The sequence below is a fragment of the Tachypleus tridentatus genome, chromosome 10, assembly GCF_004210375.1.
Source record: "Tachypleus tridentatus isolate NWPU-2018 chromosome 10, ASM421037v1, whole genome shotgun sequence".
Classification (NCBI taxonomy): Eukaryota; Metazoa; Arthropoda; class Merostomata; order Xiphosura; family Limulidae; genus Tachypleus; species Tachypleus tridentatus.
In genome coordinates, this window is record NC_134834.1 from 185,707,128 (window position 1) to 185,731,881 (window position 24,754).

At 34.6% G+C, this 24,754-nt stretch overlaps 1 protein-coding gene across 8 annotated transcripts in view; it reads right to left on the reverse strand.

Moving 5' to 3' along the window:
* Positions 1-6,691: 6,691 nt before the first annotated feature.
* The window catches only part of LOC143231124 (rho guanine nucleotide exchange factor 16-like), a 34,345-nt gene continuing 16,282 nt past the window's right edge, over positions 6,692-24,754 (reverse strand). For 7 of the 8 annotated variants that reach the window (XM_076465741.1, XM_076465738.1, XM_076465740.1 and 4 more), the window contains 8 exons: positions 22,489-22,641; positions 21,231-21,435; positions 20,124-20,216; positions 18,188-18,357; positions 17,680-17,862; positions 17,391-17,470; positions 9,666-9,763; positions 6,692-7,853 (listed from right to left, as the gene is read on the reverse strand). In XM_076465741.1, the coding sequence (XP_076321856.1) occupies positions 7,827-7,853; positions 9,666-9,763; positions 17,391-17,470; positions 17,680-17,862; positions 18,188-18,357; positions 20,124-20,216; positions 21,231-21,435; positions 22,489-22,641 (1,009 nt within the window). In that variant the 3' untranslated portion in view covers positions 6,692-7,826. Of the gene's footprint in view, positions 7,854-9,665; positions 9,764-17,390; positions 17,503-17,679; positions 17,863-18,187; positions 18,358-20,123; positions 20,217-21,230; positions 21,436-22,488; positions 22,642-24,754 lie in introns of those variants that run through there. The other variant, XM_076465745.1, reaches the window with a different exon arrangement.

Sequence of the window (24,754 nt, forward strand, 5' to 3'; positions counted from 1 at the left end):
AATAAAATCACCATATACAATATTCTCTAGCTCTAAAGATTTATTGAAGACTGAAACCACTATGGTAATTTTGGCGGGGATAGTGTGCCTCGCTGGAAGATAGCACCACTAGTTTGTGTCTGTGTGTGTATGTATCAGCCTCAAGCAATAGAGGAATGATGATGTCTGAAAAAATTAAACTGAACTTTAACCGATTGTGTGCTATCATTTATAAAACATAAAATCTTAAATATAGAATAGAAATGAACATTTGTATTAGCGCTAAGCCAATGAAATTACAAATCATGATGTTTGTAGTACATTAAATTTTGTTAAGCATTTATCGTAGTATATTAAACTATGATGAAATGTGAATTTTATATAAGAACACTGAATTGTATAGCCTGGGAAATTATCACTTGATTTATAATTAGAGTTCCTTATGTTCATTTAGAAAAGATTAAATGAAAGATATAAAAATATAATTTTTGGTTTATAGAAATGTAAGTGATATTTGACTTAGGCTGTACATTTTATTCTCCATTATTATAAGAAAGAACAAACTGAAATATTTTGTGAAGACAATAGTCATATGCATAAAGACAAACTAATGAAAGTGAATGATATTTAAATAACCATCCTTTTCAGGACATTCATTGTAAAAAGTATGCTTAAATACAAAATAAACTATAACTAGTATGTCAAATCAAAATCAGCTGTGTATTTTCTTGTCCGTTGTCGGAAGAAACTACAAACTGATATATTATTTCAAGAACATAATGATGTAGATAGTAGAAAAAACAAACTAGTGAAATGGTAAGGTTGTTGTAAGTTTGGTTGTTAAATAAGCATCCTTTTCAGGTAAGATATTGCAAAAAGTATGTTTATATATAGAACTAAAACTATAATATGTATTTTAAATCATACAAACGTAATCAGCTGAGTTGTTCATTTTTAATGAAAAAATTACATGTGGCAAAACGTTTCATCAGTAAATTAAATGTGTAGGCCACTATCATCCTATATAAACACAAGTTAATGAAAAATAAACATCTTTGTTAAACGTATGCAATTAAACATAAGTTGAAATCTGTATGCAGTCATGTAAACACTATCTCCCTTTGTAAGATTATCCACGTATAGAAACATAGTGTACTAATAATAACAGACCTTTTAGTAATGAGCTGTGATATCACCTCTCTTTAAGCTAGCCGTGCCCCCTGTGCCCATTTTGTGAAATTATAACGTCCCCGTTTATGATAAGATGTCCCACTGTTATGGTGATACAACAATGCATTTTTTGTTAATATTTAGGGCAACCATGACGTCACTTTCTCTGGTGACATCGCTGTCACTCATGTCTATGATGCCATAGTCTTTTATGAGATAATCTACGTTTTTCCATGGAAGAACATTAAAATATACGATATAAAATGTTTTCAAAAAATATAAGTCTATATATATCCTTGGGTATTTTTAAAAATAGTAATTATTTTTTGAGGTCAAGAAAGTGTGCATTTTAATGCAACAGTATATCAAAATACTCTCTTGAGTCTATTTTAAAACCTTTTTTTTCGGTTAACTGATTAAGGCCTTTGTATTTTTTAATACAATGTTTGTATCATATCATAGACTTTCGTTTTCCTCAAGAGAAGTTATATATTCGATAGGGGCTTTTCAAACATATAATTTTATTGTCAAAATTCTCAAATTTTAAAACTTAAATTTTGTGAAACGTTGCTCATATCTGATTTTATTTACACTTGAACAGAATATAAACAATGTTATAATTTTCAATATATTTTTATCGAATTTGTGAAATACTAGACCTGAGTTTCTCAAAATGTTAAAATAGTTTCCTTCTCTTTCTTGTTCTTTTTTTAAAAAAAGGTGCACTTGATATATAGTTTAGGTAAAGGTATAACCCACGTTCGGCACCGGGATTTTAGGCCTTTAAGGACCTGTGAGGGTCTTACATTTTCGACCTCTTCTTTAATAAATGATTTAATAGTTTTCAAATGCTACCGGCAGTATCCTAACAAAAACATTGTTTTTAGCTTTTTCGCATTTTCAGGGCCGTGTTTTTAATATAACGATAATAGCATTTACTGTAATCTTAAAATCTTTCATTTATTTAGTCACCAACATTCACAAACAGTTATAGTAGCATTTACTAGTACTAGGCCCAGCATGGCCAGGTGGGTTAAGGAGTCCGACTTGTAATCTGAGGAGTGCGGGTTCGAATCCCGGTCGCACCAAACATGCTAGCTCTTTCAGCCGTGGGGGCGTTATAATGTGACCGTCAATCCCATTATTCGTCGGTAAAAGACTAGCCCAAGAGTGGGCGGTGATGACTAGCTGCCTTCCCTCTGGTCTTACACTGTTAAATTAGGAACGGCTAGCGCAGATAGCTCTCGAGTAGCTTTGCGCTAAATTAAAAAGAAAATTTGCCTGAAACTTTTCAAAGAACTGATATCAAGAACAGCTGCGCCCAGGTGTAATTCAGAGTGGTTTTTATAATTTAAGTGAATTTGCAAATAATAATTTTGTTTTCAGTGTATTAATTGTTTTCTTTGTTTGTTTTTGAATTTCACCCAAAGCTTTTGTTTGTTTGTTTTGGAATTTCGCACAAAGCTACTCGAGGGCTATCTGTTCTAGCCGTCCCTAATTTAGCAGTGTAAGACTAGAGGGAAGGCAGCTAGTCATCACCACCCACCGCCAACTGTTGGGCTACTCTTTTACCAACGAATAGTGGGATTGACCGTCACATTATACACCCCCACGGCTGGGAGGGCGAGCATGTTTAGCGCGACGCGGGCGCGAACCCGCGACCCTCGGATTACGAGTCGCACGCCTTACGCGCTCGGCCATGCCAGGCCAAAGGAAAAAGGACGAGAGAAAAAAATACAATAAAGAAAAAACGAATATTATACTAGTTTTAAGCGTCTAGTGCATGGTGGCCAACTTGATTTATATTTCTTAAATATATATTCATAGGAGAGAGGTAGTTAGGTCTATGTTCATTACGTATGTAGTATCTTTCGAGATTGCACAATAAATCATTTTTTATGGCAGTTTGTATTTAGTAATTTAGTGCATTATACAAGTGTATCAAATATTATCCCTATGTTTGCATACTAGTGCATGAATGTGGATGAAGTACCAAGTGGAACTTCATAAGGTGAAGTTAAGATAATTTTGTATTTTTTGTGGTTTGTATAATTATTTTTGTGTTATGTTTATCCAGATATAATGCTTTAATTAAACGCGTAAGTGTTTACATTTTATTGTTTCTCGCGGATTTTGTTGGCCATCTTAAATTACACATTTGTGTTGTATCAAAATACTTACTTGTTTCGACATTAAATTTTTTTTTTTGTTAGAAATACCTGAGGCTATAGTTTTTTTAAAATTAAATTCAGGTTTAATAGGTTTTGGTGTTCTTCTATGGAAAATTTCTTATTGAAGTTAGCTTTTTAAAACCATAACATTTTATTTAAAGAAAAAAAAATTATGGTTAATTTGTATATGCGTCAAAATACTGGACAGACTTCGCATTTAAAAACCGTTTATTTTCGGGGAAATGCCTAAAGCCTTTATATTTAGAAAAAAAAACCCGCTAGAAACCGGGTTTTGATGCCACTGCTGAGCACAGCGCATACAACCCTTTGTGTAACTTTTAACTACATGGAAAATTGTGCATTAGATTATGGGTGTTAAAAATCTCTATTGCCAAAATTCTCAATTTTTAAGCCTTACGACCTTATGAAAACTTTATTCACATTCCATTTTATTTAGTCTTGAACAGAAGATAAATACTGTTAGTAGTTTTGAATATATATTTTCCCAAATTTGAAAATAACTGGAGTTATGTGTTTATTTATCAAACTATTATACCATTTTCCTCATTCTTTCTTTTTTAAAGAAAGATACAGTCGATTTACGGTTTAGGATAAAATATAATTTTTAAAGTGTATTTAAGTTCTACTATTTTTTGCGAGTTTTTTGGCCATCTTAAATAAGACATTCTTCTGCATTAAAATACGCACTTATTTCGATATTTTAAAAATAATTCTTTTGTTTAAAATACCCAAGTCTATAGTTTTTGATTTTTTGAATAAATTTCGGTATCATATTAAAGGGGTTAACAACTGCATTGAGACGTCTCACTCCGTTATACAATATTAAATCTAGAGGATAGTACGTCTTCTACACCAGCTGAGCTTCACCGCCTACTCTGAACCGAATAGATACCTCCAAGGACAACCACTTTAGTGGGTTGGATTTTGTGCCCTCATTCTACTCTCGGTATCCATGGGCTAGTTTTGTATACTGAGTGAACCAATCAACATAGATTTGGGTTGTCCATCTTCCTTCCTCGATTCTTCCCTCTGTGTCGTGAGTTATGGAAAATATACCTGGATTATTTCCGTCTCTGTCCTGGGCTTTTCCTTGCTTTCTCTTGCAATGGTGATATTATTATTGACTTTTGGACAAAGCTCACAGTCGCAGGAGTTGATTGCGTGCGATGGGCTTCTCTCTGATACCGAATGCCGCATTCCTGGTTTTCTAGCTAAATGCCACTCTTGTGTTATACCCTGGAGTTGGTTCTTTTCTTAAATCAACCACTGGAAGAAGGGAGAATGCACTGAAAAGCAGATTATAGCAATTTATTCAATTAAAGCATGGCAGGGATGGGCAGCTATCTTTTCTTTCTGTACCCGTACCGTCCATGAGTGGTATGGTCCAGAATGGGCATATTTATGGAGCAAAATATCCCGAGGTTATTCATCTATAAATGATCTTGCGAAACATCCAATATCAAAGGTGAGTGTGCAGAGCCATGGATGGAGTACATGAATCAACAAACCTTATAGTGTAGATACGTGTAGCAGAAGGAATACCTGGTTAAACACCACTCGTCCCAGAGTAGGATCCAAGAGAAGAAAGTCGAAGCAAAGGCTCCTGCAAGACAATAAAACATTAATAAAAATTTTCCTAGCGCCATACCAAAAGCCTGAAGTACAGCCACAGGTGGTAGGTAATACCTCGAAGGTGCAGAAATTGCAACGTAATGGAAATAATGGGAGATGAAAGTCTGACAGGTGATCCACATGCCTGACTGTAGAATCTCCTTCAAAGCCTGAACAAGATGAGAACCAATGGAAAAGGTGAGGTGGCAGATTTGATGGAAGGTAACATGGAATAACATATGTTGGGAAGGGGACAAAGAGGAATAAGCCAACTGGATTAAATGACGTACCAAATTGGTAAGGGTAAAGACAGAAATATCACAAGAGGAAGAGGATTGTTAGGGAATCAATAAACAGGATGAGAAAATGAAAAACAGAATGAAGGGAAATGGACAGAAAGTGGCAGTGAAAATATCCAACAAACACTGGCTGCAGGCCAAGATGACAAGCAAATAAACCTTAAGGAATAGGTGAAACAAAGGAGACAATGGGCTTAAACGGAGGTAAAGTAAGGGAATGGAGTACAACACTAATGTTCCAATCTGGAAGTACTGGATGCCAAAGCAGCCAATTAATCTGAAGAGCATGGATCAAAAGAGCAAGGAGAAGGGGAAGAAAGATGCTGTGGTAATGAGAAAAATGGAAAGTACAGGATAGGCCTGACCAATAGCTAGATATTGAGGAGACTGAATACTCCTTTTCAAAAAGCCATGAAAAAACTCAGAGACCAGCAATTATTGGATGAGAAGCCATAACCCCCAAGGCAGGGCCCAGGTACGAAAAACACTCCATTTCTTCTGATACACAGCCATGGATGATGGATGAATGAGCTATATGAAATACCACCTGACATGAGAAACTGGAGCTTCTCGCAGGGACTGGACAAAAGCCAGGTGTGAAGGAGGACATGAAGTGCAGGATGCAGAATTGGTGACTGTAGCTGATGAAGGAGTTTAGTAAATAATGGGAGAGGGATGGAAGGGAACCATGGTTGAGTGGGCCAATAAGGATCAATCAGAAGGACTTTGCATGGAGTGGTATGGATGAAGAATCCCAATAAAGTAATAATATCGGAGGATAAACATGAAGGACTTTATTTGACCAATTCTGGCTGAAGGCATCCATCACCAAAGCTTAAGAATGAGAAAAATCACCAGATATCGTTGTTTTGTGATACCACACTGATTGCAAAAAGACCAAAAAACAAGGGGATTAAGGGAACACTGTATTGGGTAAACCAAATCTGGTCAGGAAAGATGACCTGTCACAAGGCTGAAAGTACTCAGTACATGATACACCATCAAATGAATATTATGATCATGGGCCCTAAAGGGAGGATCCAAAGTAGGAAAACACAGAGATCTCAAACAGATGACCCTCTTGATGATTGATATAAGCCACCATTGTTGAAATGCTGGAGTGGACCATGACCAACCGACCCCAGGAAGTAGGAAGAAAATGATCTGAAACCTGACAAAAAACAAGGATTTCTAGAATGTTTATATCAAGGAAACATTCCTCCACAGGCCAATGATCCAAAGTCAATCCATGCACCCCAGCCCCAAAGGGATGCATTTGTGAACAGATGTAAATCTAGCCACAGAGAAGAAAGCATGAAGCCCACTAAAGTATGATCCTTGTCTAAGATCATCCATAATGTAGGAAGAAGGAGTGATGAGAAGTTACTTAAAAAATATTATATTTAAAATATTCACTCATTTATTTATAACTGAGAAACATTAAGGAATTATTCCAGATTTATTCATAAAAATAAAAAAAATTACAAATATGATAGAAGACTATACAAGTTTATTTCAGTAGAAAAATTTACAGGAATGATTAGAAATGATGAAAAAACACCTGAACTCTTGATAGTGTTAAAATATTTTTTTTCATATTTTAAATTAAACTAAAATAATAAATAAATTATATATTTGTTTAAGTCATACAAACATTGCCGGGTGTTATAATGTTACAGTCAATCCCTCTGTTTATTGGTAAAAGAGTACCCCAAGAGCTGGCAGTGGGTGGTGATGACTAGCTGCCTTCCCTCTAGTCTTACACTGTTAAATTAGGGATGGCTAGCACAGATAGCCCTTGTGTAACTTTGTGCAAAATTCAAAACAATCCAAACCAATCAACAATAATATTACAAATGGCACTGTTTTATCACATCTTTATTACATTAAAATGTGTAACAAGTGTGTGTTACTGTGGTCTCATTTCTTTATTGAAACATCTAATTTACAACCATGATGTGATACCATCTGGCAGTGTCTTTTCAGGGTATTTAACTTATTCTAAGGTCAGGAACAAACTGTTAAAAAGTACCACTAATAATGATTGAGAACACCAAAGTACAAGACATGAAAGTAGTTTCTCATGAAAATAAATATAATTTTATTTTATCAGAAATATAGGTTAAAATAAAAACAAATCCATCTTTTAATATTATCTATTTCTGCAACTGAAACTAACTTATAACTCAAAGAAACAAGTTACTCTTATAGATAGTCAAATCAGTACATTCATATTATTTACAAAAAGGAAGTGCAGGTACATGACATTTGGATGTCAAATGAAACTGGAATCACGTTTGACAAATGGAATCATAAAAACGTTAAAAATCACAGATAGATAGATATGTATGTACCACAAAACAGGCACAATTCTTTTTCAGTCAAATTCACGTCTACAGAGGTGAGAAGTCCAAAACACATGGGCCATGATACTTCATGTTGAAACTAATTGTTTATTATTTCTTTTATTTTTGAAAGCATGTGATCTCTGGACAAACAGCACTGAGTCATGACAACATTATAATGTCACACTCACGTTTCGGAACTCGTCATGTGATTGAATAAAGTAAACTTCTCATTCTGCTTCACCATCTTGAGCTAGCTAGAAACAAGCAGATAGAACCATTGTTAACAAGAACGAGATAAGTTGGTGGCATTATTTAACAAAACACTTGTAACATTTGATCAAACCTGAACATTTTCTTCCAAACAAGAAAGTTAACATGACAAACTTTCTTAAATACAACTAAGCTCAACACTTTGAAAGAAACACTTCTTTAAAGTTATTTGTGGGGATGTAATCTTTAGAGAGAGACTGAAGTAATTAATATAGTTTTTACCCCTGTAAACTGATGTGACCTATACATTTAAATATTTTTGTTTTGTTTTTAAGTACAAATTTAATATATGTATATACAGTTTTGTTGCTAAGCAACACTGGCAGAGTCTGATAAAAAGATAACTGGCTATTAAATATTACACTTCAACAATGTTTAACTCAAAGTATTTTAGAATTGATATCATGCAACAATTAATTAAAGCAATTCCCAAAATAAAAATGGAAAGAACATTCAACATTGCATATCTGTACAGGTATGGGGAATCTTACTTGTAAATAAAAAATTTATCAATTTTTGTAGAATTTTTCTGCTCATCTGAAATTATAGGCTTATGTTTGCTAAGAAACTGTCATCTCTTGAGAATATAACTGTCAGTGATTGTCACTGATTTTATTTCTATTTTTTCCAATTTTATTAGAACAACTTCTCTGTTATACCGTTTTTATGACCTTCCACCATGTGATGAGAGGGCAACCATTAACCCTTTTGCTGGAGCTGGTACATGTACATCCTCTGTGTTTTTACTGATAACTGCAGCTGGTACATGTACATCCTCTGTGTTTTTACTGATAACTGCAGCTGGTACATGTACATCCTCTGTGTTTTTACTGATTACTGTAGCTGGTACATGTACATCCTCTGTGTTTTTACTGATAACTGCAGCTGATACATGTACATCCTCTGTGTTTTTACTGATAACTGCAGCTGATACATGTACATCCTCTATGTTTTTACTGATAACTGCAGCTGATACATGTACATCCTCTGTGTTTTTACTGATAACTGCATCTGGTACATGTACATCCTCTGTGTTTTTACTGATAACTGCATCTGGTACATGTACATCCTCTGAGTTTTTACTTATCACTGGAGCTGGTACACATACATCCTCTGTGTATATTGGTTCTGAATGTTTTTTCTGTTCATTGCATGAATCCGTCAGTCAAAGTTATTTAGTAATTACACAAAATAATCTGGGCTTTCCCCAGCTTCTGTGGTACTTGTATACCAGCTACAGTAATCAGTAAAAACACAGAGGATGTACATGTACCAGCTCCAGTGAAGGAGTTAATGAAGCTACATGAAAAATTTAGACACCACATGATAAAGCAGGTTATAAATTATTTATATCAGTGGATAAAATGGCATAAAAATAATTCATGGTTTCATGACAAAGTTGTTAGATGTAGCTCTGCATAGAAGAATAACAGAATTTAATAGGAAGTTTAGATGACTTAGGAACAAACCACAGACCTGAGGATGCTTCTAGTTTGTTTGTTTTTTCATTCCTGAATATGGTTTTGTGTTTAATTACTTTTGTTTCCAAGCTAACTGGTACCTATATGTTTTATGGAAAGGTGAGCTGTATTTTTGAATGGATGTTGGTAAACATACATCCAACTTGCAGCTAAGTTTGGATTTGGTAAAACATTAGTTCTATGCTGAACTATTTCAGTCTTAGTCAAATCTTTTAACAGTTCATTGGCCTTTATCTGTTACAGTGAAAGGCCCTGTGTACAAGGAAAGTAAATATTAATAATATCTATCTAAAAAAATATGCCTATAGAACTTACCCCATCTTTGAAACACACATCAACAGGATGTCTCGGATAAAATGGTCCATCTGTATATTTAGCTTGGCAAGTTCTGGTAAGTTGAACATCAGAGAACTCTAAAAAGAATTAATTACACATCAACAATATGACTTCTACATGTATTACTCCTTCAATGTGTAACAGTCTGAGTTTGTTCATAAGCTAGAAAAGGGGAAGGGAGGGGTTACTGCCACTGCTCTTTGAATTGAAGAAATAAGAGGAAAATTTATTTTATTATATTTACTCTAACCCATGGTTCTTACCATATTTTTAATCTGTAATAAACTATACATCATGGAAGACTAAAGAGCACTAATTACAGTCATCAAAAAATGTAATTGATGGTAGAGCTGGGAAGATATGGAAAAAAATATCAGTGGCATAGGAAGATGCCCAATTTTCAACTTGTCCCAGTAAAAATGTACCCAGATTATGAAAGTTCTATTAGAAGAAGCAGGATAATGCATAAACTAATCCAACATCCAAGGTCTTCGAGGGCTCTAATGCTGTAATATGCATGTAGTGCACATTTCCTTACTTTGCTTGATCAAATGAACCTCGAGCCATTTCCATTTTTAATTTGCCTCCTACATCACTGAACTTGGACGAAAGTTGAATATTATCGATTAATGTATTTATTGGAATATTAAAAGTTAACATTTCATCAGATAAAAAATGTATTTCCAGTAATACTTACTGCCCCTCACACTAATTATTACTCAGTTGCTAAGGGTTTCCTTCCTTTGCTCATCTAAGCATTGGTCTGAATATTTCTTGCTTGTTCCAGTGTTTTATTCCTACTTAATTGCTCTTATCAATATCTGTCATGCAACTTTCTCCACTTACATCAATGCAACCTTTATCCCGGTTCTGTATATAAACACCTCATTCAGATAATATTATAACCTTTTTGAGAATGACCCTATCCACAGTCTCTAACACCAGCTGTAAGTGGGAAGGAAGTGCAAGAGAGGTAAGAATTATTTGAAATACATTTTGCAACTTAAGAAAATTTTCAAAACAAACCTATTCATCTTGAACCTAAATCAAACCGTTTGAGTGGAATTTAACATGATCTGTTATCACTACAGGCTAGGCTACAACCAGATAGCCAAGGTCCAGGGGCATAGATCCTGGGGGGATACATCCCCTTCATTTTAGGTGGGGATATGAGGCATACAATCATCCTCCCCTACAGTTTGGTCTATTGAATTGTTTTATTGCATCGCAGGCCTACAAATTGTGTGTTTGTTCTTTTGATTCTCATATTCTTATCAATCGAATTACATAATTAGGCCTAGATGTAGGCTTTTTCAGTAGCCAAAATGTACATCTTTAATATAGGCGTGCTTCAAAGCAATAGTTCGTAAGTACCAGTCAGTAGGCTTAAGTATACATGCAAGGCTTGCAAGCACTATCACAGAATCTACCTATGTCTTGTATGTAGTGTAAGATTAAGTACAATTTTCATTGCAACAGATTGAACAGAGCATGAAATTCGAAAATATTACTCCCAAGCGTAAACTCCTGTGACCTAGATCTGGCAGGCCATTTTTAACTTGTAGCTGCATCAATCTTATGTGTATATTGCGTTTTCCTACGCCATTTGTTCTTATGCATGTCTAGACGGTTTTATTGTCGAATGCCTTACTCTCCTTAGCTGCTGAAGTCGCTGACCATAGTGTACGTTTAATATACAGTTAACGACAGGTTCGGGCTGCTCGGATCCAGACGTGCCCTACATCACCCCCCTCTTCTCCCTCCAGTCTGAGCCTCGATTTTACAACAGGGCTCCTTAGACCTGTGATTGTGGCCCTCATTGATCCATGAAATTTCAGATTATCACCGCCATCTAATAAAGTACTGGTGCTTTATGGTAAAAGAACAATATATTCTCTTATCATAGATGGTAAAAATATTATATTTTCTTGTATAATTAGAACACAAAAGGAGCGACTTCAATGGCCTGAAGCTTCTACTTGAATTGTATTGCTAGTTATTGTTTAGGTGTTTTTATTTAATAGACGTGCTTATAGACATTATATCACAATGTGTTTGCCTTTTGATGAGCTTTAACAGGAATATAATATATTTGTGATTGTTTAAGTATTTTTCGAGAAACAATTACTTGTGTCGTAACTAGCACACATTATTGTCCCAGCGTTGCCCAGGTGGTCAGTTGGCTCGGTAGTCACTGTGAGGTTCGCGTGTTTGACTTAAATACATTGTACAGTTCAGTCCTACTTCCATTCTGTTCTATCTTTGTTCGTTGTTCGTTAGAGTTTTTCAATAAAGACTGTATTTTAGCCTGTTGAGTCATCTGGGAAACAGATTCCAATTATGACAAGCAAGCGTCTGAAACTTTCCGATATTAGACAGTTCTGCAAGCCAGTTACTGGTACTACAAGTGACAATGTAGATGTAGATAATCCAACAACCTCAAGCAAAGGAATAGAAACTTGCCATATAGAGAAAATATCGTGCTCATCAGAGGATGAGTCTGAAAATGCTTGTGCAACTATTGCACATCATGAACCACCAGATAGTTGTGAAACAAGTTTGTGCAGTAATGAAAAATTTGACACTCCACATATACAGTGTGGAAAGCCATATCATCCAGACGCACAACTAATACCATGCAAGAAAGCAAAATCTCAAAATATCAGGACAAGTGGTTTGATTAATTCCCATGGCTGCACTTCAACAATCAGACTCAAAAAGTCATATGCTTTCATTGTGTCAAGGCAGAAAATATAGGCCTTTTTACAGGGAAATTGGAGAGGCCAGTGGAGTATACCTTCATATCCACCGGTTTTTGCAACTGGAAAAAGCAAAACAGAAATTCAACGAACACCAATCCTCCTCTCAGCACAGATTTGCGAAATCTCCAGAAGTTTCACTAGATGTAACTCCAGTGACTGTCCAGCTACAGATGGAAAAAAGCAGCAGCAGGAAGAATGCAAAAGAAGTCTAGCCAAAATATTCAGAAGTTTACGTTTCTTTCTGTGTCAAGATTTAGCATCACATGGACATACAGATACGGAAGAGAACTTCCTGCAGTTAATGAAGCTCCTGGAAGAAAAAAATTCTGAGTTGACGGCCTACTTGTCAAAGAAAACCACATTCACATCACCCCAGGCTTAGAATGAAATAATGGAGATGTTCAGCCATCAAATACTGAGGAACATAGCACACGAAGTGCAGCAAAGTAAAACCTTTGCATTAATGGTTGATGGCACTCAAGATTTTACAGGTGCCGAACAGGAAGCAATATGTGTACGATACGTAGAGGAGAACATTGACGTCCCTGAGACATTTCTTAGTTTGTGCAGTGTTCCCAGTACAACTGGTGACAAAATATCCTCGACTATACTTGATGTACTGACTAGACTCAATTTACTACTGTCAGGACTAAGAGCACAAACTTATGATGGAGCCGCTAATGAGTGGTGCGTACAGTGGATGCCAGGCAAAAATAAAAGAGAAGCAACCGTCAGCTTTGTTTTTTCACTGCAGAACACACAAGGCTAATTTAATAATGCAACATGCAGTTGAAGATTGTGAATGTGTTCGAGATTCTATCCAGTGGGTACATGAACTTGGTGTCTTGCTTCAGAGGTTAGGAAAACACAAGACAATATTTGAAAATATTGTATCGTCAGACAGCCACAATGGTCCAGTTAAATACATCCACCAACTGTGTCTAACACGCTGGTTGTGCCACCTATCTGCATTTACATGTACTAATGATCACAACAGTGACATTGTTGATTCTTTGTCTGAATTAGCAAATGAAAACTCAGATGTAGCAGTGAAAGCATGAGGCCTGCTGGACAGATTTGACAAAGGAAAGACAGTTTTAGGATTGTTGATGGCTCAGCATCCATTAGCTGCACTAGAGGAACTAAACCATGCATTCTAAGCAAAATCAGCGATAGTATCTGGCATGATTGAAGCATCTGCAATGACAGTTGAGCAATTGCGGGTATTGTGAACAGAGGAAAATTACAAGAAGATATTTGATGAAGCTGAGAAAAAGGTAACGTCCCTAGATCTGTTGCCTATTGAACTACCACTCTTTCACAGACACCCCAGAAGGATCACAGGTGATGGCTCAGCACACCATTCTGCAACAGCTAGAGATTACTACAGAAGCCAATATTTTAAATTTGAGGACACAGTCATAGAACATCTGACCACTAGATTCAATGCAGGCAACAATGACTTGAGGCAATATCTGGCACTTGAGAACATGATCACATCTGGCAAGATTAACAACTTGGTTATAAACTTCTATCCAGAAATCTCTGCATAACAGCTTGAGTTTCAGTTGCCCATGTTCAAAGGAACAACAAAAGCAGCATCTCTGAAAGGTGTGAAGGATGCTTACTGTAAAATGCATGAAACAAGCCAGCAGATGTTTAGTGAAGTGTTTCTTCTCATGAAAATTTTGCTTGTATATCCAGTATCCAGCTGCGAATGTGAACGCAGCTTTTCTTCATTAAGATGGTTGAAGATGTGGTTAAGGTCGACCATGTCTCAGTGCCACCTCAACCATGTGGCAGTTTGTCACACTCACAAAGATGAGGTCAATAAGATAAATATAGAAGAGCTTATGAAAGAATTCATAAACAAATCATCACAAAGGAGATCTACATTTGGGAACATGTAGACTAGAGGACTAAATTAATCTTACTTCAATGAAAAGTATGAATAATTGTGTGCTGTATTGTATTAATGTGTAATTTTCAAGAGTTCACAAAGACATTTTAATTATTTTTATCAAACAACATGAACAGTTTTTCAGTAGATATAAACTTATCACGGGTAATTACTAATTTTATTAATATTTGAAAACGTAATTCATGCAATGAAAGTTATTAGTAACCTTGTCAAGTATAATGGCCATCTTTTATACTGTGTAGTGTACAGGAATAAATTCATGTGGCAGTTAATTTGTGACACATTTGTCTTTATTCTTTTAACATTTTGAAAACTGTTCACAACACTTCACTTATACAAACCTACATGGAAACCTTGAAGTATCGTGGCAACAAGATTACTCTGTGACTGCATGTTTACAGCTTTCAGGTTCACGTAATCAGAGATTACCAATTTGTAAATTGAACAGTCCACATAAGTGGTTGTAAAAATCATCCCCACCCCCATCAGGTGTAAAAAATCTATGCCCCTACCAAGGTCCCATTGCTTGTGGTTGGAATTATAGGGTTCCTAAATACCACGTTGGTAGATAGGGGATTTGGATCACAGTATATGTATATATATATATATATATACATTTGTGAATAGATTCCAATTTGTAACTATAGAGTGATGCATTTTGAGCCACCAGACACATGATGAAAAGGTAATAAACACTCTCCTTAACCTGAAGATGTCTGAAAGGTAACACTTCAAACTTGGATGACAGAATCCTTTATACCACACTAAACCTCAGGAAATAGAAATCATCCAGTTTGGAATTGTGAACACTTATCTTCAATCCCCAACCATGTGGTAAATTACACTTACTCCCATAATTATGGTGAGGATGTGGAACAAACTGTGCTCAACAAAGGATCCAGGATGGAACCACTCTGCAATCAGAATTAAAAGAAACTTGGACATTTATGCCAGTGCAGAATGAGAACGAAATCCATTATGGAGTTTGGAGGTTTTATGGACTGATCCAGTTGAGAAGACCGTTGGCTGGACATCAATCTCTTGGGCACAACAAACAGGAAAAATAAAACCCTGAAAAAACTGGAACAATTCTCTAAAAACTGTTCCAAGATCAACAAAACTCTGATAGCTTTAGAATGAAGTTCTGAAGTCCAAATATCTGTTGGAGACAGAAACACTACAGGTTCAATGAATAACAGTAGTGAATATGTAAATTGAAAAACATATCTAGACTCAAGAGCCTGTAGTGGCCATGGATATGTGGTTAGGGTTTTTCACACCTCAAGAAATTCTCAGAAATGAGCCCCAATAGTCCCTAAAGGCATACAAAAGTCACTGCTGGTAGCATTCTCAACAACTGGAAGGATCTCACAGATAGGGGTACCAACAGACAAAGAGGCTGATGCTGATGTTACGGGTTGGAACCCTTGAATAGAGGCTGAACTATGACCTTCTGTAGGGATGAATGCAGAAGTTGACAAATGAACCAATGTACATGCAGACAATGTCAACTCCTCATCAAATTAAACTTGGGAATCCTGAGAGTCTCCTGACCAAAAATGGAGAAATAATAAATATCTTAGCACTGTATACAGGGTAAAACAAATCCTATAAAGTTGTGATCTATTCAGGTTGGCCACAAACTGTTCTGAAACTTCCAAATCTCCACAAGAAGGTGTATTCTTTGAAAGCCTAAATATGTGTTCACTTGGCAGTAGTAAGCTACATCATGTAATTCTGAGAACTGTGGTGGATAAGGCATAGCTATCAGCTATCCCCTTTACATAATGAACCAACAAACCTCCATGCATGAACTACAATATCAGTGGATGCAAGAACTAAGTATACACTCTCAGACCTTTCAGCTATCAAGGAAGTGTACAGGATTAAAATCAATAGAGGGAAAAAAAAAAAGAGTCAAGACATCAGACACATAACGGACCAGCTCAGAAAAATAACCAGAGGAAAGTGGCCTCATGAGAAGCCAACAGAATAAAAAAAAACTGCAAGAAAAAGGGAATCAATTTTCTCCAGAATGTCTAGGATCATTCACAAATGAAGCATCAGAGCCCTCCCAGCAATATACTGCTTGACATGCACATTCTCGGCTTCCAACAAATATGACCATTGACAGTCTCAACTGAGAGTGACTCCTCCCCCTTCAACTGTCAAGACATCAGAGATGGAATATGAGAGAGCTGATTTCACTCAAAATATTTCCAACAGTTGTAGTAGCACAATGAAATCTGTTAGTGAACACTTTGTTAAAAAAAACTGATAATGTTATCCTGAATGAGTTGCTAATATACAGTACCAGAATAGAGGGAAAATTCTGACATAAGTGGAGTGTCACATAACAGATATTGCCAAGGGTAATTAAGTGATGAATAAAAGACTGGAGCAAGTGAGAAAAATTCAGATCATTGCTTCAATGGGTGAACAAAAGAAACCCTTGTAGTCAAATAACAGCTGTAGTGTGAGGGAAGGTAAGTATATTTTGGAAAAATGCATTCCTGTACTACAAAATGTTAACTTTTGTCAGCACAGCTCTTTAAAAATATATTTAACATTCAAGGTAAAAATTTTCACAAAAAAATTCGTAGAACTAATCACCAGTGTAAATGGTTATCTTGCTTTTACTTTAGTTAACACAGTGTGATGATCATAGTAAAAAGAGATCAGGTATAGTCACCAATTATTCCACTTACAAATATTTAAGTGAAATATTTGATAAATCCTTCATTAACAATATAAAACTGACGGCTTTATTTACACATTATGAGTTTGTGGTTCCTGTTTATACAAGACAGATATGTCTGAGATATTTCATTACATAGCATAGCATTTTCAATTACTTTAAGACTTATCAGCTTTTATTATCCAAAAATAGTATCACATTAACAAAGAAATTATAAATTTAACATCACTTGCATGAAGGTGAATATACATATTATAAAAATAAAGAAACTTTTGATAACCGATAATTTAGAATTTACCATACAAAATCATCCGAACACTTACCTGAATATTCATAAATACTTTCAGAGGAGTTTTCTGAAGTGGCTGGATTAAGTGCTTCCACCCAACTAGCGCATTCACTTCTACACTCAAGCGAAGAATGAACGATTAGTATCTAATGTGTACAGACATATAAAGTGATTGAATGTTGATGAATATCCTTGTAAGGATACTTGTACATAACAAGATCTCATTTACTAATAAATGATTTAGAAAAATATTGGAAATATTGAAATAAAAATTACTCAAAAACAAATCACTGGAACCTGAAAATAAACAACAAGTAACTTACTTTGATGAACAGCTCAAGATAACTTCTGTTGTCTTCCCTTTATGATTATTTGACATTAATAGCAGAAACACCTTTTTACAGTCTTCAGTGTGGGCAGGAATGTTTGGTTTTAGGGACCGATTTAGAAGTACCATTTGTACAAATTTTCTTTGGCAGTAAACTATCACAGTGTACTTTTCCTCACTACAGAAAATATTTCAAGTTATTAAAACATAAAACCTTTAACAGCTATTAACAAAGGAATCATATTACTATCGGCATATTTATAACTTACATTCATAACACTAGACCTGTACGTTTATTTGATGCACTGGAGAGACCAACCAGTGCTAAACAAATTAATTAGAACTTATTGAATTTCCTTGTTATATCTTTTAATGATTCTCATAAACTTAGCAGTTGATAAGCCCTGATTAATTTGTCCAGCAATAACCAATAAGTAGTCTCATATAAAAAGTTTGGTTAAAATAATAAGCATTTGATAAAATAGCTATGAGAAACTTATTACCTGTTCTTCTTAGCCAAGACAAGAAGATCTGTAAACAGGAACATATGAATGGGAACTTTAGTACAATGGGTTGTACGACCTAATGTGGATTTTGTTCTTTGATCTGGTGACAACCAGATAACTTCTCCTTTTTTTACCAGCCAGCGAGAAGCTGACATCAGTTTAAAGCTCTAAAAACATTTAAGATAAAAAAAAGCAAATTTCAATTTATTATTAACTAAAAAATATGGTTAGGTTGTAACAAACAAACTGGTAAAAACAAAATGAAGACATAAAATGCAAATTTTGTTTGAAATTTGATATATGCTGACTATACCTTTCAGTGGACCATTACGATAAGGAATAATGTAAATGGTAGTTTTGTTCTTTGATATATTTTAGGACAAGAGTTGTTGTAAATGGTTCTTCTGTGCTATAATATATAAATATTTTGACTGAAATGCTACTGCATCTACAAAAATTTTAAGGGCTAATCCAAAATAAAAAATGGAATAAGTATTCCACGTATTAAACACACATTAAGCTACTAGTGTATGACATATTAGACGAAAAACATTTTTTTAACTTAAATAACTGCTGAAGTAGAAATGAACTATACCCTTAATTTATGGATAAAAGTTAAGCAAAAAATAGGTCCAGCATAGCCAGGTGGTTAAGGCACTCGACTTGTAATCTGATGGTAGTGGGTTCAAATCCCAGTCACACCAAACATGTTCGCCCTTTCAGCCATGAAAGCATTATAATATGATGGTCAATCCTACTATTCCTTGGTAAAAAAAGTAGCTCACGAGTTGGTGGTGGGTGAATGTGTGTGTGTTTTCTTATAGCAAAGCCACATTAGACTATCTGCTGAGCCCACCAAGGGAAATTGAACCCCTGATTTTAGCGTTCTAAGTCCATAGACTAACTGCTGGACTAGAATGGGAAAATGGTGGTGGTGGGTGGTGATGACTAGTTGCCCTCCCTCTAGTCTTACACTGCTAAATTAGGGAAAGCTAGTGCAGATAGCCCTGGTGTAGCTTTGCACAAAATTCAAAACAAACAAACAAACAATATATTAGAGAGATTGTCCATGTTTCTGTATACATGTTTCATTCTGTAACAAATTATTCAATGTTTCCAAATACTTTATGTGTATCTTCATATAAGAGATGTGAAAGAATTCATACAACAACAAGTTGTTGAATGAATGGATTTGCTAAGGATAACATAACAGTCCTCTGAAATTTAATGTGAGTAAACTGTCAGTAGTGCATATAATACTACCTATATTATTGGTTTATATTTGTTTTATATTAATCAATTAACACATACATGGGAAAATATTTGTGTTGAAAATGTGTTTCACGAATGTATGTGTGGTTATGTTTTTCATATTTTTCAATGCCAATATTTTATTAAACAAGTTCTGTTATTTTGAAATATCTAAATGTTTTTTTCTAACATAATACACAAGTTTTCAGCATAAGAGACAATGACTTAAGTCTTATAAAATATGAACTCACAGTAACCATAATTATATAATTAATAATTGACTAGAGAGAAATATGGCTAATAGTAATATCTCTGCAATGAAGAAACTTCTCCAAGATCTAACACTGTCAAATAAACAATTTTCGAACATAAATTACCAATAGGAAAATAAACTTTGTGTTGAGAGAGATGTCAAATTCATATCACAATATAGCCTCAAGTCCATGCACCAACCATTCTTGCTCTATATAGGTCTTAAAGAGTTTTAAACTTTTTCAAGTAGAAGGTTTTTAATGTAGGTGACCTAGAAATACAATAAATGTGTGAGCCAGTTGTTGAAGTGGTTTAGTCAGTACATTGAGTTATGTACTTATTTTATCAATACCTTCAAGTTGTATAATGAAATGAACCATCAAAGATATGTGGAACTAACTTTTTTTAGATCTGCATATCTTATACTTACCTCACAAATCTTGAATTCTAACTGATGACTTAAACATAACATTTCAATTCTCTTCTCCATTACTTCAGCCCCTTCATTGCAATCTTTTACAACCTTAAACAGAGGATGAATAATTAATTAAGACATAAAGAATAGTTAAGTGTCTCATGCATTACTAGTAAGTAACATTTTAAACCTAATATTAACACAAACAAAAAACAGTATAACATATCACCCTGCATTAGTCACTCTTCTGGCACTTGAGATGATCCCACCATAAAATATTAATTTCAAAATATTTAACTAATAATAAAAACTACTATTTTGGAAACAAATAAATCATAATAGTAAAAAGTATTTTACTTTATTGATTAATAAATAAAGATTGAATATTACAACTAGTTGTTCTCATTATCAGGCTAGTTTGTGTTAAACTGCTACACTTAGTATTTGAATATTACAACTAGTTGTATCAGGCTAGTTTGTGTTAAACTGCTATGTTTAGTTTTTTGAATATTATAACATGTTCTCATTATTAGGCTAGTTTGTGTTAAACTGCTACTCTTAGTATGGTAATGTTTACAAAATATTTATGGTTCACAAAGACCTTGGAAGCCTAAAGCAGATTTAAAGTTAAGTATCACGAAAGTAAACTCAACGACACTAAGTCATTGGTAACAAAGGTTATTTCTACTGCCTGATTATCTTATAAAACAATAAATTTTTGCCATTATTACCAAACAAAGTACAAAATGTAAACTGTAAAATTACAGTATGAACGTAGAAGAGTGAGAGAAACTTTTAAACATTGATTAAAAACAAGTACCAGTAAACCATGTGTTGCATAGCATAGGAAATGAAAGAACAACTGTGGCTAGATGCTTAAAACTGTTCTACTATAAACTAAGTGATTAATACAACTAACTAGTATTAAACTGTTTATGTCTTCAATACATTGTTCAGTTCCTAAATATTTATTCTGGTATGAGTAAGGTCACACTAGGATAAGAAAATATGAACTTATTTGGTAGCAATATCAAGTGACAATGGCTGCAGTTTAAGAGTTAAACTTGCATTTCTACCATAGAAAAGCTGTGAACCGTTTAGTGAATTTAGAATTATACAAACCTTATTCATAGCTTTGAGGGCCAATATGGAAATTTTAAAGTCTGGTGAGTCTGTTGGAAGTCTATCACATACTGCTTTAACTAATAATGGGAAACGAGTAATTCGCTGCATCGGCAAAATAAGGAACGAATCCACACTGAGGTTCTGGCAAACTGGACTTTTCTCAAGCTTTTCTAACAACGTTTTAAATTCTGGCTTATTTTGCCTTTAAATGAAACAGGTAATTTAGGTTAAAGAACCAGTAAACATAAACATTTGACATTACACATTTTTAAGAAAGATTTATATGATAATAATTAAATCATTATGCTTAACAAAAAAGAAATATTGTAAAAAACAACCATTTCAACTTTGTTTATAATGTTTCATAATTCAGACAAAATTTGTTTTCTAAATGCTGAGAAAAAAGTATAGCATGGTCTCTCTCTCTTTTTTTTAAAGAACAGTAAATCTTTCTTTACAGTATATGTAACAATCAGAATTTTAGTATCAATATATCCCCACGATCTTTAAAATATACAGTTGTGAGTAAAATCTATGGTTTTTCTTATGCTAAATGCAGTGCCAAAAATTACAATTAAATGGATATATATTTAAACTAAGAATAGAAAACATGAGTAATTGGAAACATTTTACAGATTTCATATACATTTTACTGAGAAGGTTCCTTTTGTATGGTTTATTTATAAAGTCACATTTAAAACAAATGTGTAGTAAAATACAACCTGTAACTGTTTCCAGTATGTACAAAGATGCAGTGTCATCTTAATATATCTTCTCATAAGTTATACCTGTAAGCCTCAATTCCAAAACTAAATATTTCTCAATTCCAGTAAAATGCTTCACATGTACAGATTTTATTAATATATTTGAATAATTTCTTGTAATTTAGAATATAATCTGATGTTTATAAGTACAAACATAAAGAACACCATATATTTAATTAGCTATACTGATTGCCATGTCGATTATTTGGTCAGTTCCAGTACACAGCTTATTTTGACTGGAAGTTCATATAAACAGAGGTTGCAGCACAGCTTAAGGTAACAATAAAACAAACAAACAACAACAAAAACTGTTGGATAAACAAAATTATAATTAAAATATTAGTGAAGGAATACCAAACAACCTCATGAGATTTTCTAGCTTCTACCAAGATATACATAAATGTTTTACTTATTCAATCTGATATTAAATTAGAGTTGACGATGCATTTAGTACATTAACAAGTACTAAGAAATACCTATAACATGTTTACCTTAATGAGTAAAGCATCATTTCTTGATAGATTTTATTGGAGCAGTACTTGACATATATGGAGAAGTGATTTAATGCGTAGTTGAGCAAAATATCACATATGTTTGGAATAAGAAGCCCTTCACTCAACCTTGCTTTCAACTCAGCCAGCAATCTAGAAAACACAAGAGAAGTTGCCACAATACACTTGTAGTTAAGAATGCAAGCTAATTTAACTCATGACTCAATAAATTAATTAGAAAATAGAAATGTAGCAGATACAGAAGGTCTGCAACCAAGAAATAATGTTCCTTGATCTGCTGCTCAGAAAATACAGATAGAACAAAAAATAAAGCATTTTTAATGTACTTGGAAAATATTCAAGTACTAATTGCAGCTTTTTTCATGAATATATACAAATACCAAATATACAGCTATTTTCAATTCTTATAAAACTTAAAAAGGTTTTATTTTTAATAATTTTATACTGCAAACTTAAGCAAAATCACTGAAACTAATGCTCAGCACCATTCAGTGTCACAGCAAATAAGTTAACATCTTCTTCAATCAAAAATGTATTTCCAATAAATCCTCCACTCACACTACAGCTGTTAACTTTACTGCTTGGGTTTCCTTCCTTTGCCCCTCTAAACATTGTACTGATTTTTATCACTTGCTCCAGTCTTTTATTCCTCACTTAATTGCTGTTGGTGATGTCTGCTTTGTGATCTCTCCACCTACATCAATGCACCCTGTATCCTGGTACAGTAAATAAGCACCTTACTGAGATAATGTTGTCATTTTACGAGACTTACCCTATCCATAATCTCTAACACTGGCTATCTGTGGGAAGGAAGGGTGGCAGAGTGCAAGTTGAGGTATCATTGAAAATACATTTTTAATTTCAGAAGATGTTAACTTTCTAAACATATATATTGCTGTTCACACTACAGCTAGAATACCACAGTGATATAGTGGAGGGGACAAGTAAGATCGTTATCCATACAGAAAGAATCTGTGTAGATCATAGATGTGCCAACAGAAGATTAGCTTATCTAGAAGAGGTGTGCTCTTCCTCCAGATGTGCTGCAGGTGGAAGATGACATGATCCATCATCACTACTGATCAGGCCCAAACCAAGTGGTCAAGGTTCTATTGCTTGGGTTAGAACTATGAGGCCATGGTCTCTAAATTTCATGTGGTATATAGGGCAAGTGAACTGCATATATATATATACACACACTTGTGAGTAGACTGCAACCTGTAACTATAGAGTAATGTGATGCATTCTGAGCCACCAGAATCAGGATGAGAAAGTAGGGAACACTGAGGTGGACATATTCTCTCCTCATCCTGAAGGATACCAAAAAGCATAACCCTAAACTCGTAATGACAAGTGTCTGTTTGTCTCATCCTGACGAAACAGAACTCATTGAGTCTGGAATTATGAATACTCATTCTTATTCCACAACTGTGTGAGGAAGTTCAATACTACTTGTCCCCAGAATTATAGGAAGGATGTGGAACAAGCTGTGCTGAACCAGGGATCCAGGATGGAATCACTCTGCATTTATAATTAAGAGGAGACAGTTGATTCTCTTCCACAAATGATATACTGAATTAATATTGGTAATAACAAACTGACTATGCTCAACCCAACCAGATAGCAGAGGCCAAATCTGAACCAGTATTGTGAGTTGACTCCCATGTAGGCTAGTCCATTCCTACCAACATCTGGGAAAAAAACATCCAGGGTCCCGGGTATGAGGGCCCCAAACTTTGTTCTCTTCTTAAAGAATTAGGAAAGTTACTCAAATACCCTGAAGGAATAGCCTCTATCCATCACCTGACTGACTGGAAATTGAGCATGGTAAGGACTCTCTAATTCAACTAGTATGAAAACGAAAGAGAGTAATGCACATTGGCAAACTCCAAGAAAAAATGGAAGAGAAATAGTGCAACAGGTACACAAAGTTTCCTAAATTTTTAAAAGCAAACCAACCCTGATTTATTCAATCCAATGATGGTGAGGGACGGGCATGAACCCCTTATGTTTTATTCATGACAGTCCTTGATTGGTGGTCCAGGTTAATACAGTAATACCACCCAACCTCCCTTTAGGGATCTTATAAAATACTCCATTTCTACAGTCTGCTGCAAACTAGATAAAGTATATTATTTATGTGTGTGGTTGATAGTGCAGACTTGGCTTAATTACAGCACATTTGACTGGGCAACATTTGCCACAGAATGGGATCTGTGAAAAACAGGTATGGTGACCCTGGAAA